Source organism: Propithecus coquereli, unplaced genomic scaffold (assembly GCF_000956105.1).
Source record: "Propithecus coquereli isolate 6110/MARCELLA unplaced genomic scaffold, Pcoq_1.0 Scaffold533, whole genome shotgun sequence".
Lineage (NCBI taxonomy): Eukaryota > Metazoa > Chordata > Mammalia > Primates > Indriidae > Propithecus > Propithecus coquereli.
Window position 1 is genome coordinate 1,197,012 of NW_012151208.1, and position 17,215 is coordinate 1,214,226.

A 17,215-nucleotide genomic window follows, 5' to 3' on the forward strand; every position below is an offset into this window, starting at 1 on the left:
TAGCACCTCTTGTATACTCCTGGATAGAGCTGGAACACATTTTATTAAGCGAGGCATCCCAAGAATGGAAAGACAAGTATCTTATGATTTTTAATACACTATTCTGAAAAGGGGTCTGCAGAGTGTCGCAGGATGCGTAGCACAGAGAATGTTTAAGAAGCCCTGAGCACTATGTCGAACTTTCAAGAAACAGCAACTCGTTGTGTTCGGCATAGTTGATACTAATTAATATGATTATTTTTGGTCAGGGATCGCAAATACATGTTCCTCCAGGGTTAAGTTCCATAGACTAAATGAGTGAAGAGGTCAGGTCTAAGGAAAACAGTAACAGAAAGACAATAGTATACGGCAGCTGACTCTGGCTTTAGAGTTGGGGGCAGTGAAGAGCAGAGGGCAGCAACGCAAGCTGGAGAAGCCACATCTACCTAAAGGGAGCACCACTGAGCCGCTCCACGGTGCCACAGGCTGCCTGGCCTTCTGAGTTTTCCAAGAGATGCTAAAAGTTTGGCATTGTAGAGATGCCCCTGAAAATACTGTAATGTACATGCTAGCAGCTATCAATATTTCAATTAACAAGAAACAAAGAAAGAATAAAACTCTAACCAGGCCAAATAACCAGAATAAAACAGTGGTCAATATCCAACATGAGATAAATAGGCAATATAGAAAAGGTTCAACTTTCCTTTTGCCTTAAGAATATTTGTTCCAAAATCACTAAACTGCCAATCTTGTGCTTACCCAAAGAAAGGCAAAATACTTACTCTAATCAATACTCAAAATCTAACAAGTAGGGTTACCAGATTTAGCAAATAAAAATGCAAGATATCCCATTAAATTTTAATTTCAAAGAAGCAATGAATGTATTTTTAGTATTCTATATGTTCCATGTGATACTGAGATATGCTTATATTAAAAAATCACATGGTATGTACCTGAAATTCATATTTCACTGGGCTTCCTATATGTTATCTGGCAACTTTCCTAATAAGTCAATCTCAAGTTGTGATGGAGTAGTTACTATTAAAGTTAATATGTAATGATAACAACAATAACAACTAACATTGTAATTGCATTTATGTTTTATTTTTGTTTGAGTGACATTGTTGTGGAAGTACCCCATACACTCAGAAAAGTGCACATGTACTGAGTATAGCTCATGACATTTCACAAACTCAGCACACTTAGTCACCAGCATCCTGATCAAGACAGAGAACAGTGCTGGCCTCCGGGAGATCCTTGAGTCCTCTTAAAGACTCTGTCCTTGCCTCAAGGAGAGCGCTATTCCTGACCTAAAACAGCAGGAATTAGCGTGGCCTGCTTTTGAGTCTTATATAAATGGGATTGAGTTGTACTTTAAAGATTACAAAACTCTGCATGTGTGTGTTGCATGTGCGTGCGTGCCAGTGGGAATGCTTACTCTGATTATTGCATTATTATGTAAACCCATGTTTTTGGTTACAGCAGACACTGCCAGTGCCCTATGCATGACCCTTCACCTTTACCAGTTCTGTCCCCACTGCCCTGACTTCCACCTAAAACCTGCATTTCTTTGTCTGAGGGCTCTTCTAGCCACGGAAGCCCATGTTTTCTGCCCTTGGGCTAGGAAGTGCCAGGGAATTAACACTCCTGGGTGCAACCCTCAACCAATAACCAATGGGAGTGGGTGGACCAATACTCCAGCTCCCTCTCCCCGTGTGGGAGACAGGAGAGGGGCATGTTTTGCACATTCTCCCAGAGGTCCCCACTCAGGTTGAGCCCCCGTCACCCGCTGTCATAATGTGGCTGCCATCTTCCTTCCTCCACTGCTCCCCTACCAATGCTTCCGAGAATCACCTCCCCAAATAAACTATTTGCACTCAAATCTGGTTCTGGTTTTGGGTGAATCTAAGCTAACACACACCTGGTTAAATGAAATTACCGTAAATGCCCTACATTTATTCGGTAAACTTGTATGAAGTGCTTGGTAGTGCCAAATGCTGTGCGAGGTGCTGGCACATCCATGCCTGGCAGTGACTGCAGACGCCCCTGCACTGGTACCCAGAGCGAGTGCAGGGCTCCAGGGCCACAGCAGGCAACAGCCCTGTGACCACAAGTCCGGCATTTTCTTCCCTGCAGCAGAGCTGACTCCCTGTGAATTCTAATGTGTGCGAGAACACTCTGAACTACCAAATTTTGAAGACCTCACAGGCAATAACTTACATTTAACATGAAAACTACTGCACATAATGCTGTGGATGATTGAGAAGGCACTTCTGAGTCCCACGGCATCTCCGGGTCATTATGGGTATCCGTGGTTATTGTTCAGCAAGATCAATGAAGAGCATTCAAGAGATTATTCTGTGTCCGCGCTGTCCCGATGTGGCCTCATTTTTATTTAAATATATCTCCAGCCTGTTTACTTGTCATTCGTTTTCCTTACACAAAACTAGAACTCAAAATGAGTTTTCTTAGGAAAAGAATTAAAATTTAAAAAATGAATTTATTTTATGCTCCTGGTTGGGAAGATTAATAAGCAGAAACTCATTGTATTTTGCAAAAGCTTGTTATTGTCCTTTTACATAGCCTAATTACCACTGTCCATTTTCCATAGTGAACTTCTAGAAAGTGGGAGGCATTTGTATTTCAGTGAGTTTTCTCAGCACAGAAATATTTAAAAAGTGTTCTTGAATAATGAACAGACAGACGGTAGCGCCAAGACTTCCCTGTGGGAAGAAACCCCCCATCAGGCCTGTCTGAACAGTACTGCGTGGTGTCCTCAGATTGTTTGGGGACAACCCAGAGCCCAATCCTAACTCCAGATTCTGTGGCTGTATTTCCTGAGATGAGAATTGGCTGTAGAAATTTTGTCAGCTCAAAAGCTTGGAACGAAATTGATGTTATGATTTTTCAAATCCTTTTTCCATGAAATTTGTGTGAAAATAACATTTCTCTGAGACGATAGCAGTTTTATGTTTTATGTCATGTTACTATTGTGGTGTTTTGTCTGCTTCAGTAGTTTTTTTTTTAAAGGCAAGTACTCACAAATTGAAGATATCTGTGCCTTTCAAAATGTGCTTGTGATGTCAAATTCCATTATTCATCAAGAAAAATAGTCATAAATATTATATTATATATACACACCTATCTCTATATATACTGTATATATGTTATCATATAAATAGCTGTATATAGATATACAATACATATCCATATACAGAAAATATATAGTTTTATCATAAACAATCACTTCTAGCCTCCTAGAAGGAGCCAGAATTCCAGAAGAGAGGAGAATATGTTGTTTGGGAAGTGTGATTTTTTTTTTTTTTTTGGCATTATGCCACTGAAAACTAAATGCAATTATAAGAAGGAAACCGAAGCTGCATATTCAATAGAGAATGTGAGAAATGCACTCCAGAAATAGAAACAGAAATATCAAAATGAAATTCCAGCTGGGAGGGATTCCTAGAGCTATAGGGGGAAAATAGAGCCTCTGGCTGCATCGATGGAGGAATTGGCCAACGGATGGGCTCCTGTCATCTGCTCCATATGTGTTATTGATTAATGAGGTCAAGGACAGAATCACTCACTGTTAGTTTTCTCCCAGGATCCCTATTCTGGTCTCTTCACCAGAGTGACTTGTCTTTCTTCCCTGTGGTCATTTTGCAAAGTGCTACATATGGAATGTGAGCTGTCCTCTCAACAATCTGCTCTGGCTGGGGTGACACTTGCCACCAGATACAAAGAGACTCTCGTTTTGATGCAGAGGTGCTAACACGTCCCTCTCTGTCAGTAAATGTGTTCAGGGTCTGAGTCATATGGTTGCCAGCCTTCAATTAGAGATAAAAGACCCCTCACTGAGAAGTGAAGACCACATAGACCTTCTTTTGAGAAGGAACAGAATATTGCATGAGCAAAAGGTGGAGCCAGGAGATTACTGGTTCCTTCTTTCAGTCTTCTCATGTTATCAGGCAGTACAGCTCTGGGCTCAAACCTGCACATCATGCCCTGGACAAAAGCCCTGCAGTTAATGCAACATAACTTCCTTAGAAAGTAATTAGTGACTCTCTGTCACTATTTAATCATACTTGGCAAGGAAGCCAATGAAGATGTTCGTTAACCCAGCATGGAGCACTAGGGGTATGGATCGGATGAGTTCATTGACAGTCCGCCTGGTTTATTCCTCTGTTTCACTTCCCCATTTACCTCTTATCAAAGTTATGAAGAAGTAAAAATCAGACCTATCTGAATTTCATGTTCATGAAAAAGTGAAACATTTAATCACCAATGAGCTGCATTGGTGTTTTATTTTTGTAAACTAAACTAGCCAAATGGACAAAGTTGTTTCAGTATTATCTGGTTCTGTCCCTCCTGGAACATATCCACACCTAGAATATATCTATACCATATCCATATCTATAGTCCTTATAGTAATTCCTTTCTGCTTGGATTACTTACTCTGATTCTCTTAAAAGCAGCTTATTTTTAAATTTAGCTGTGGTCACTGCCTCTTTGTCTCTCAGCCTTCAACTATTCTTGCTTTGTCTACAATCTCTAACATATCTGTTCTAATGGCTTAAAGTAATGGAGAAAAGAAATTCCCATGGGAGGCAATCAAAGCCGGGTGTCTGTTTTTCATCTTTACCTCCATGGGGAATGGTAGTATAAAGTGTGGGGACAGGGATTAAGACCTAGACTTCCCAAGTTCAAATCCTGACTCTCCCCCACTGCTGAAATACCATCTGGGTCAAGGCCCTGAACTTCACCAAGCCCAGATTGGTGGCAAATGAGGGTAAGCCTAACCTTCATGGGTTGCTGTGAGGATTGAATGAGATAACCCTTCTACATCCCCATATTTGCAGGAAGTGTCAGATAAATATTTTTTTTGGTGGCGAATGGTGGTCTCAGAAAGGTAAGGCAGAGGTGGACATGAGTTCGTGCTCACAGCTCTTGTTATAACTACTGCAGAATTATGAGTGATTTGGGTGTATGCCTTTTTAAAATTCCTTCTAGAGTGTAGAAAGTTATTCTTTGGTTTGACAACTTCTTGTGCTCTATTTCATCACTTCTATAGGAAAAAAAATTGGTTTGAATCTGAATCTGGGGCTAAAATTTGATGACAATCCAGATATTGAAAACTATTCTACTTGTAAAGAGAGAAAATATATCACCGTCCACCCAATTTGACATCTAGGCCTATGCAAGGTGTATTTCTTACAGCAGTAAATCTAAGTGGGTAATTTGTGTTATGGTTTTCTATAGCTTATTTTTATTAACCTTATATGTACACAGAGCTTAAAGAGGCAACCAGTTCTAGAAGGCTTATTATGAAAAACAGCCATCTTCCAGTTCCATCAACACTAATTCCCCACTCTTCTGAGGCAACTACTTTCCATTAATTTGGCCGTTCCTGATATTTGCTCAATATCTCTAAATAACCTGCTTAGATAGCATTTATTAGATTTTTCAGTTGCAAGCATTCTCTACTGACTTTACAGTGTAAAAGAGGAGGGATTAAGTCTCTTTTAGCCCAACCTATCCATCCCCCTCTATCCTCCCCAAATAGTTATAAGTTTGATTAGACAATAGTCTGCTTAGTTTATTACGACTATGTGACCACTCTTCATAGCTGAGCCGTTAATACATAATGAGATTCATCTTCTTTTAGGCACAGTTCTATTTACGTTGTGGTTTATAATTATCTTTTTTATTGTTTTTTGTTTCATTTTCTACTTTCTATTTCCAGAGCTCTATAATATTCTTTCTGTAGGTTCAGAATTATCAGATATCCCATCAGTTTTGTCCTTTTGGCATTTCTTTTGGAGTCTTCTGAGCTGCTCCAATTTGGCGAGGTTGCCCTCTAAGCCTGCTGCAAAGGTTTCATTTGGGAATCTCCTTTTACCATCCTTCTAGAATCTCCCTTTACCCATCATTCTAGAAATTTCCTTTAATTATCATTATAGATTCTGGTTGCTTGGTATTACGGTTTATTGTAACATAATTTTATGTAACAATAGTTTACTCCCTTATTTTGGTGTAATATATCCTCCAGTAGCTTTTTCAGAAAGGGTGCATAGGAGGTAAATTTCTTGAGACAACTAAATTTTAATTTTTATTCTTTTCTCACTTTTAATTAATAATTTGGTTGGGCACAGATTTCTAGGTTGAAATAATTTTCTTCCCCAATTTTGAATGCATTAGTCTATTTTCTTCTAGCTTCTCATGCCTTTTTTGAAAAATGAAATGTCAGTCTGGTTTTGAACCTGTGTATATAAACCTGTTTTACTCTCTCTGGTGTTTTTAGAGTCTGTTCTTTGTTCCAGTATTCTGAAAACTCATGATTATGTGCCTTGATGTACATCTTTGTGTGTGTGTGTGTGTGTGTGTGTGTGTGTGCATGCACTCAGTGAAGGATACTCAGAGGACCCTTTCACTCTGAAAATGCATGACAATGCATGTCCTTAACTTCTGGGACTTGTAAATTATTTATTTGATTATTTCCTCCCCTCTGTTTTCTCTGTTTTCTGGCACTTTCCCTGTTCAAATGCTGGATCTCTTGTTTTCTGTTAAAGTGAGGAATGAGCAGTATCTGGACTGCTTGAAGTGAGGGAGGAAGTTTGGAGATTAAATTTGTAAACAATCCTTTACTTGTCCTGTTTGCAGGCCCATATCGACCTTACTTCTAGAATTTTCCCCACTGCCAGCTAAATTGCCAATTATTCTTTTGTTTTCCAGCTTCCAAAATTTTGTTGCTCTGATGAGCTCTTCTATTCTTTTTGCCCTGTGGGTTTATGCCTTGTTTTAAAAACTCCTTTTACTATTACCTTGTTATAGTATAAGAAGAAAGAGCAAAAGTAATGGTATGTGCTCAATCTGCCATCTTCAACTAAAAGCTCATGATTTGTTAAAGAAATTTAGAATTGATATTTGCCACATGTTTTAAGTCCATTTGGCTGATTATAATAAATTGAATAAATATTCACAACCTTTTATGACCTGCTGGAAAATGAACAATTTAGTCCTATTTAATCTATTCCATAGATGGTAAGTGATGACCAGGTTCTAAGTGTTTTCAATGCAAGGAAAGAGTGATAAAAGGATACAGAATACTTCATATTTGTTCTAAAGGGATTTTTGTGGTGTGAGCCCTCTTCTCGGCAATGCTGCCATGTGTAACTTAGATCTGCGCATACAATGCCTAATAAGGTAAAATTAGCAACAGAAAATAACCTAAGTGTCCATATAACAAGTAGAAGAATGCATTAATGGAAAGAGACCAGCCTCATGATTCATTTATAGTTCTATTTAAGTCATATCTTTCATGTTATTTGAATCCAGAAAGCCTTCTCTGGTTTGACTTAGCCTAATCTTTCTTCATAGAGTGTCACAGCAGTCAGGGAGCAAAGAGGCTTGGAAGATTGCCGTGTCGCTGGGATCCCTTTTTGCTATTGTCTGTGGTGTGCCATGTGCCTGTCATTGGCCCCGCTAAGAGTGCTGACGTTTCCTGGGTCGTTTTTCACTTACTAGGCCAAGGGCAAAGGCAGCCAGACAAACATCCTGTGGCCACAGGGTAGGTGATACTCTTCCAGGGAGTTGTCGTGGCCACCCAGGTATCGCCTTCTAATGTGGCCCTGTGGACTCTCCCAGACTTTTCTATGGGTCTGCCAAAATGCAGAGAAAATGTGAACAGAGAAAAAAATACAAAGTATCCCTCAAGCAGAGGTTTTGAAGGACTTAGCAGGGAGAAGTGAATCTTCCTCCAGAAGAGGGGTCTTAACCCGGCGCCCACAGTTCCCTCCCCTCCCCGTGACCTCTCCACCCCACGACGCCTGGCCCTGGCTGATCTGCCTCCTTGCAGCACCTAGAGTCCCCTTCCCCTGCAGGCCAGGCTGCCTTAGCCCCCAGCAACGTGCTCCTCCATGTCTCAGCACAGCCAGCATCTCTTTTTAAAGACAGAGGAGAGGTCATGGGGAAGGTCACCATTGGGACATCTCTCAAATGCTAAGAACAACATTTTCTCCAGATCAGTATGAAAATCAATCTTTCAAAGATTCTGATTAAACCAGGGGTCAAATGCCCACAAGGCCAGACACATAATAGAGATGAGGAAGGAGGGCCAGGTGAGACTGCAGGACGGGCTTGTCCACACCCCTTCTGAAGGGTGGCAGCTGCCCAGCGCAGGTTGCTGGTTCCACGTTGGAGGACTTGCTGCAGCAGAAACTAGGGTTGTCACAAAGGCACAGGGTAGGTTTGCCCTCCTGTCCTCTTGATGTTGGGGATGCTAAGACAGACTCGTTCCTGGCAGATGTGAGACTCCTCTCATGGGCAGCTTTGCATTGAGGGTCCCCGTGGGCCTTGCTGCTCCTTCTTCAGACTGCCAGGCAGCCTGGGATGGTCCGCCAGCCTTCCCTCTCTCCCTCAACCATAACACCTGAGCTAGGGTTGAGCAGGTGGCACTCCCAGCTCCCTAACCGCCTCCCTACTTTCTATCACCTGCTGTTTCCCCCTAACATTGTTGGAGGTTTAATTCCATCTTGCCATCTGCCTCTCAGAAGATCCAGAGTAACACACCTAAAGGCCTTTAATAAATTCCTGTTGATCTGCAGGTTGATTGGTCCAAGACAGGAGGCGCAGACGAGCCAGAGCCGGCCAGTGGGAGTCATCCTGTCTCATTTGCATAGCCTGGTGACCTGCTCCTTGTTAACTGTGTCTCCCTTTCCCTGTAGGTTGTGGCTCTTTCCTCCTGGTGCCTGCTGAGGGATTCAATTTACTACACACTGTCTGTGATTGCACTCATTGTGGTAAGTCGCTCTTGTCGGGTTGGTCCCACCCGTGTACTTTCAGCTCCAGGGCTGCAGCTGCTTGAGCGCACTGATGGGGCGTGAGCGGGTGCTTGTCTGGGTGTGAAGGCAGGGTCTCTTTCTTCCAGCTACTTTGAGCACCCAGAACCCCAGCATGATTGAGGGGTGCTCAGAACAGGAGTCTTGCTTGAGTTCCCTGGGCTCATGAGAGTCCCAGCTGTTTCGTTCCTTCTCACTTTCCTCCAGCTCTTCCCTAACTCACTTCTTGGCATCCCCTCTCCTCCCTCCTCCCTCTGGAGGGTCTTCCAGGGTACTTCCTGCCCTCCCCACAGCCACCTGTATCCTCAGCAGTGACACCTCCCTGAGGTCCAGCCATGGATAAACAACTCTCTACCAGATATCTTCACACCCCACACTCCACATGTCTCTAACTAAATTTTGGTTGTTTGCCCCAAGACTGGACCACCTTTCCATATTTGAGCCCCCATCCCTATCCTGGCCACCCAACCTGAGAATGATATTAAATTGGCCTTTCTCTCAATTCCCACCATTTGGCTCAATTGTACTGTGGATTTTCATGTCATGGAAATCACCCCAGTGTGCTCCTCCACAGCCCGCTTCACTGGAGGCTTTCTCTTGCCATCGCTGGCCTTAGCAGATGCAGCAGCTGCCCTGCAGTCCCCGTGGGTCAGTGTGGCCATCCAGGAGCCTCTCTGCCACTGGTCCTCCTCCCCTCTGCACCCCTAGGTAGCCCTGAGAGCCATCCCAGGGCTGTCTCTACAAAGAACACCTGCAAATGCCATGCACTTGTTTAACTAACTGACCAGTGGCTCTAGGTCACCTGTGCAGAAAAACCCATACTTTTTAGGGTAGCGAGCTGAAGGGTAGACAATTGGAAAGAATGTTGAAATAGGAGTTGGAAGATCTTACTCCTAATTCTGCCTCCCCCTCCCCACATCATGTTTAATGTTGTATGCCAACTTGACTGGGCTAAGGGATGCCCAGATGGCTGATGAAACATTCTTTCTGGGTGTGTCTGTGCGAGTGCTTTTCAGAAGAGATTAACACTTGAATCCTTAGACTTTATGAGAGAAGATCACCCTCACCAATGTGGGTGAACATTCAATTCATGGAGGGTGTGAATAGAACAAAAAGGCAGAAGGAGGGTGAATTTCCTATTTCTGCTAGAGCTGGGCCATCCATCTTCTACCTTCAGACATAGATGCTCCTGGTCCTTGGGCCTTTGGACTTGGACTGGGACTCACACCATTGGCTCCCCTGGTTCTCAGGCCTTGGACTTGGACTGGAACTGTACCACTGGCTCTGTAGATGGGAGAGTATGGGACTCCTTAGCCTCCATGATAATGTGAGCCAATCCTTCATAACAAATCTTTTTACATGTGTGTATGTATGTGCACGTGCATGTGTGTGTGTGTCTCCTTTTGACTCTGTGTCTCTGGAGAACCCTGACTGATACATGCTGTCACTAGCTCTAATGACCTTGGAGAAATCAATTGCTCTGGGTCTTAGTTTTCTTACCTACAAAATGGGACTAGGTCCACTAAAGTTCTTCTCACCTGTTTTACAAAGCACTTACCTGTAGATTATTTTATGGTAAATCTCCATTCCAATAAAATAAACATGATGTTTGATATGAGACTTTCCACAAGGAACCAGGTGAGTACTTCAGTGACCAGCAATGCGTGGAGCTGAAAATCTTGGGTTTACAAACCATTGCAAGGTTTGCCAAGAGGTCAGTGTTGCCCTAAAAATTGTTCTAAGCCTTGTTCTCCAGAGTCCCCAGATTAAAAGAGAATAGGAACTGGCCCAATCACACTCCCCGAATTCTAGGAGTTCTTTATATTTGGGAGGGGGGAGACCCACCCCGAGGAGCAGAAGGGTTCAGCGTGCCGTGTTGGAACTGAAGACATGCTTCACCTTTGACACTTCTGGTTAGCAGACACACGGACACACGTGAACTCTATGTTCTTATTCTCAGTCATTACCTGTGGAAAAGGTATGATCACCTGAAATCTGGAGGACTCTTCTCTTCACCTCAGTCCAGACTTCTCCAACGCTCTTTCCAGCAAGCTCTGTCATGGAAACCCAAGCTGATTATGTGCACTCTGCTCTTCTGCCTTTAGGATCAGTTAGGATGATTTTTGAAAATGACTTTCTTCAGGAGACACGGTCAGGGGATAGTAGAAATGAACATAACTATCTACTTTGGTAAGCACGAGGCAACGGTTCAGAACGGAGCAGGTCAGGTCTCCCGGGAACACGGACTTGTCAATGCCACTCCCAACAGCAAATTTGTCGGCTCGGTTTCTTTCCCTGTTTTCAGCGTAGACACTTCCAGGACTATGTGTGAAATAACTTGTCATCTGTCCAATTTATCTGGACATGTCCAGGATAAAATAAATGTAATTGTCGCTAATGATGTGTGAAGAAGCAAAGCTTCGGTCTGCGGGTGACACACTCACCCGAGCCTGGTCTTTGGGCAAAGCAACCATCTGCCCTGAGGTGCAGCTTATAAATCACAGAGGGGAGCCGGCTGGACACTCAGGCTGCCGGGGCAACTCTGTATTGCCCTCAGACAGCAACAAACTGCAAACGCAAAGGATTCTTTGCTGGTACCCAAGGATTTGGATGTCGTATTTACAGACAAGTTGTCAAGGCTAGAGTTTTGTGATTTTGAGAAAAATTACATTTCTCCACTGCTAAGAAGAAATGGAAAGGATGAGATGGGAGTCCTCAAAGTTAAGTCTTGGTTCTTTTTACTTTAACTGGTATTCCTCCAACTTCACTGTGCATTGGAAACACCAGGAATGCTTATTTAAAGTGCAGAACCCAGGGATTTTAATTCCACAGGCTCCAGGGTAAGACCCAGGAAATTGCATTATGACCAACATATTCCCCCACCCCCAGGTGATTCTGAGGTCCCTAGCACCATGCTGCATTTTGAGAAATACAACTTTAAATAAGGTTGGAAACCATTTTCCTCAGAGTATTCATCTGTTGCATAGAAATGATCATTTCTAGAGTCAATTTTGAGATTTCCAAAGGAAGGGAAACGTGGCAGCCCAAGTAACTTTAGTTTGACTGGATTTCTAACTATTGCTAGTCCGAATGGAATTTTGACGCTTGTTAAATGGTAGAAAGCTCCTGGGGCCATTTTCACATGAGACTTAAAACTGGCATAAGGCGTAAAACAGAGGCGTACACCCAAAAGCACCATACTTCGCAAAGTGGCTTTCACAATGTCCCCAGGTCTGTTCCATGCTCCCAGCCTCAAGCTGCAGCTCACACATTCTGTGTCTTTTTGTCAAGGTTTCTTATTCTCCTCTTTCTATGTTTCCCCTGGTATCATGGGAACAGAGTCATTTCCCTTCCAGTGTTCTTTACGTAATGGTAAGCTTCTCTATAGGACTCTGCAACGGGCACTTGAAATTCCTTTATTTAAAAGCCCTTCCTCCTACCCACAAAATAATTACCAACCTTCCCAAACAATTTACTCAGCTATTGGGTTTTTTTAAACACTCTCCCCTATTATATAGTTCTGAAATGTTCAGAAGGCGTAACTGTCGGTCCCCTGAGGTTGTGCAATGAAGAGTTCATTCACCCAGAGGGCAGGTCCGGATTAAGTGGGACCAGATGCCTTTCTACATACATCTCCTTCAAGAGGCCCTTCCCACTTATGCAGAGGAGCCCCGAGGACCAACCATGGGGCCTGGAGATCCAAACAGCAGGAAAGATGACTTCTCCAGAGATGCTGATGGCTGCGCAGGGGCAGAGGGTTCAGAGTCAGGCAGGAAAGTGCTGACCGAGTCCTTAGTACCTGGATTCAAAACAGCAAATGTCAGCTGACGCAGGGGAGACAAGCACAGGGGCCCACAAGCAGAGCCACAGGAGCGAGACCAGCGTGCGCATCCTAAAACCAGTGAAGCCCGAAACCATTAACTCAGGGACACAGAGGTGGATCCGCTTCAGTGTTTGAGAATTTCACTTAAACTTTGCTCTGTGCTATTTCTAGCTTTTGTTTGTTTGCTTGTCTGTTTTAAGGAGAAAGCAGAAGAAATGAAGAACGTGTCATTGTCTAAAGCAATTATAATGTCAAAAACATAAAGTGTGTGTTTCTCAGGGCCCTTCCTTGCCCCAATCAAGAGTCCCCTGAGCCCCGGTGATGTTCTGTACTTTGAAGCATCAGGCCATGGAGAAGCTCGACAGTGCCCAGGAGACTCACCCAATGCCCCCAGTCTCTCTCTCTGCAAGAGAATGGTCACCTTTTAAGTCCTGGGAACATTCTGGCTTCTTTGGAGCACTTCCTTGTATGCATCCACCCAACAGACCCACAGACCATCTGCAAATCATCATAGACCCACCACTGATTCTCCTCTACCTGCAGTGAGCACTTCAGCCACTGGCATCTGCGGCCTCCCAGTCCTGCCTTTTCTCCAAATTCCAGCAGGCCTGACAGTTTCTTGTATTGAAATGTTACTGTAATTTACATAATCGTGTAATTTACATAAATGCAAATGATCCATTACATCGTCAGTCTAGCAGCTGCCCTAAAAGAAATACTTTATTTTTACCCTTCCTCTCTGCATGAGGACAGGACTGTGTGCGCGGAGAAAAGGGGAGCCTCAGGGCAGGGGACAGGCTGATGGGGACAAGTTCCTGATAATGCAGACTGGCTCAAAAGGGCACATTCACCAGGGCTGCCTGTCTGCGATGGGCCAGGTGAGCCCCCGTCACCAGTTGGGGTGGTCGTCAGGGCAGCCTGAGCGCTGGCACAGCAGCGAGGCTCCTCCGGACCAACACTGCCCTTTCCTTCTCTGGAGGGCTCATTGTAATGTCCCCAAGGGAGGGACCCCACAGCTCAGCCGACTCACCTGCCAGAGATGCTCAGCGCTTCCAGCAGAACTTCCGTGGTGATGGAAATGTTCTATAATCCTGTGCTGTCTGATGTGGTAGCCACTAGTCACGTGCAGCCACTGAGCACTTGAAATGCAGCTAGTGAAACCAAAGAACTAATTCTTTTTGTTTAATTAATTTTAATTTTTAACAAGCATGGACTCGATACTAAATATGGGACCGAGTACTATGCTGTGTCTACTGAGGCGGATTTTCTAGTTCAGTCCTCACGGCTGTGCAGGCTGGCCATTTTATGTATCCCATCTTACACATGGCAAAACCGAGGCTCCAGGTTTTGCTCCAGGTGATTTGCTCCAGGTCAGGGAGCTGCAACACCTCCGATTTGCCAGAGCAGGTGTCTAAGCTGGTACAGCTATACTGCCCCAGGACAGAATGTGGACTTCCTCTCCAATAAAATCTGCCTCTTGCTGTCTTTCAGATTATCCTTATCCCCAGAGCCCCGTTCCCCATTAGAGAGGCGTGTCAGCCTCGCTTAGTTTGTAATCTTGTATTTAGGCAGGAGACAACAGCTTCAGCCTCCTGCTGCTAGAATTACTTCATTAAAACAACTAACCTGAAATGATCCAGAAATCTTTTTATCTTGTCCTTCCTATGGGAGGAAAGAGGTCTTAGAGGCCATCTGGATGACTGTCCTCCATGTCCCAGCTGGCCACCATGGCCCTGCCCCTCTGACCTGTCACCCCTCCTTCTCAGACCCAGTCTTCCTGGGAACGAACCTCTTCTGTCTCCAACTTAGAAACCTTGCTGCTCTCAGGCTCACTGCGCCCCATTAAATCCCAGCTCTCCTCTGGAAAAATGGGAATAACTACGGTGGTTAGAAGATTCTCGCAGAGAATGATGGTGACAGATCCTGCTTTAATGACACTGGGCGAACGAAGGAGATGGGGTCAGGCTCGTGTTTGTTCCCTGAACAGGGAAATGAATTAGCTGGACTGGAGGATGCGGCTTCCATAGAGGAGCAGCTCCTCTTTCACAAGGAATGCGACTTGGAAATTTAGACCTGTGTTTTTGTTTTTGCACTGCTCCGCAAACATAGTCCTTCGGCTAAACAGCCCTCATCTCCTAGATCCCAAATTCATCCTCTTATCCCTTTTTCTTTCCTGTCGCCTGCCCTAACATATTTACTTGACTTGCTCAGCTCTGCCGAAGCCCTGCCTGTAGGTCATCTTTGTTTCCTGCCCTCCAGCATCCGCTGCCTTCAGCAAGTCAGCCTGCTAAACGTCCTGAAGTAGAAATTCCTGTGTAACTATAAAACAGAACCCGTATCTGTGCGTAGCAGCTAGCTTTGCAATATACTCCATCGGAGTCTTCTCTGCAGACGAAATCACCGTGGCCTTAGCTGAGCCATCTGCACCCACCCCCAGACCTGAAGAAGTGAGAACTCCAAATGCAGATCCATCTAGGGAGTCCCCACGAGGTTGAGTGGGAAGAGCTACGGGAGGCTGTTTTCTTTACAGCAAGGAAGGGAAGATTGTCTAGATTTCAGTCTCTTGAAAGAAAACGATGGTGTCGATTTTCTCCTGTTATTTTCACTGCTTAAAATCCTAATGGTGCCTGTGACCGTGATACAGGTTCCAGCAAGGCGCCCACCTCTGCTTCATGGCTACAGTTACAGTAAGCAAGCCCAGGGGCTCACACGTTGAGACAGCCACCTGCCTCCCAGCCTCTCCTCTCCTGTCACACCTGCGCCATTCCCGGGTCATCTTCCTGTTCTTCCAATGTGAGCACGCCATTCCCTTGGCAGTTGCCTGGCTTGCTCTGATATCCAGGGATTCGCCCTCCTGATATAAGCCTGTCTTGCTTGGAAGAACTGTAGAGATGACACAGGAATGAAAAGCTGGTTTCCATGGTACCTAACCGTTTCTCTGAAGCCTGGAGGAAATGAATGCTTTTTTCAAATTCATTCCTGTTTAACATTTAGCTCAGCTGCAGAACACGTGGAAACCTTAGGGTGAAGCCAAGGATGCCTGAGGGCGAAGCACATGTGGGTCAGAGGGCAGGGCCCCCAACCAGCCCGCACTCAGCGGATCAGGGCCCAGCTATCAGTCATCACCACCCATGGTGGCTCTGCGCTGTCACAGTGCCCGGCCCCAAACACAACCAGCAGAGCACTAAGAGAAGAGCTGCCTACCCAAAGCTCGCTTTCCGAAATCTGTCTGGGAAAAGGCGGGGTCAGTTGCAAAGGCCACAGCAGCAGGTCACTCAGTTGCAACTCATCATGAGGATTGAGAGTTGACATCAGATGACCTGTCCCCAAAACAGAGCAACAGGCAGGAACTGCCACTGGAATGCCATCTTGCCCCATGACAGCAATGGCTCACTCAGTAGGCTGCCCACTTTGAGGTGCTTCCCCTCCTTCCAGGAGATTTAATGGAGCTCGGAAAATGGACTTGGCCTGACTTCATTCTAGCTTCCCCACCTTGGCAGAGCAGACCTGGACGGAGGGCTGGGACGTGAGCACCACCCAGTGGTCATTGGCAGGAACTGGGGTTGTGGGTTCTGGTTTTAGACAAGGCGTCGAAATGATTGCGAGTTTTCTTCTACACTAGTAATATTGCCAAGAAGGGGTGGGAGGCGGTTGCTTTGTTTTCTTTTGCTCGCAGCTAGGGCATAAAAATACTGAGGGATGTGCAATACTTGTCTCAAGAGAATTAAATAAAATAAAATCTGTAAAGAATAACAAACCCGTTCCCCCAAACTTCATCCTCGAATGAAGGTGACCCCTGTCCTTGTCATTTTAAGAGTTTTCAGACAGGGCGACTCTAACGCTCCATTAGGATGGTCAGATAGTGAAGTCTCCCGAAGGGACATTTGCGAACAGTGCCAGTTTCCTCATTTTCGGTCTGCAGAAGAGATGAGGATCAGCCACTGGTCCTCCAAGTAACGCCATTAAATGCCGGAGGCAGCTCATAACTCACCTCCATTCCTTTCTCCCAGTGAACAAGCTGCTTCCATTTAGCTTTTCTTAGAGGCCGGAGTTTTAGTCCCTTTCATTCATTTTATTGTCCTTTCCCGAGTCCTCCCATTCCTCTGCACAATCCTCTTAAAGCAGAGGGATAAACCCAGACGGTGTTTGCTATCAGCCGTGGGGTAGCTAAGGCTTCCTGGCTTTGTGGAAGCTTCCTCCTCCTCTTCCTTCCCCTCCTCCTCCTCCTGTTCCCCCTCCTCTGCCACAGTCATGCCTTCTGAGTGATGAAACTGACAGGACATCTTCATGCCAGGCAGAGAAATCAAAGGGAAAACTCTACCAGTTATTTGGATGCTTTCAGATCTCCACCATTTACTAGTACTTGTAGTGAGATCACCTGCATTTCTCTTTCCCCGTCTGCCTCCCTGAACCACATCCCCACCCCCAATCCCACCCCATGCCCCACCACGCCACAGCCACCCCCTTGGCTACAGGGTTATGATGCTTTGTCCCTAATTGCATATCTTGTCCAATCTTGTCCAGATATGCCCATTATTGTGCTCCTATTTGGGGTCTTTGGTATAAATAATCCCAT

General features: G+C 44.9%; 1 protein-coding gene across 1 annotated transcript in view; it reads left to right on the forward strand.

The window, feature by feature from the left end:
• Window positions 1-17,215, forward strand: part of SLC24A3 (solute carrier family 24 (sodium/potassium/calcium exchanger), member 3) — a 461,500-nt gene that overhangs the window by 391,844 nt on the left and 52,441 nt on the right. The window contains exon 7 of the mRNA XM_012657205.1: window positions 8,703-8,777. Coding sequence (XP_012512659.1) covers window positions 8,703-8,777 — 75 coding nt within the window. The remainder of the gene's footprint in view (window positions 1-8,702; window positions 8,778-17,215) is intronic.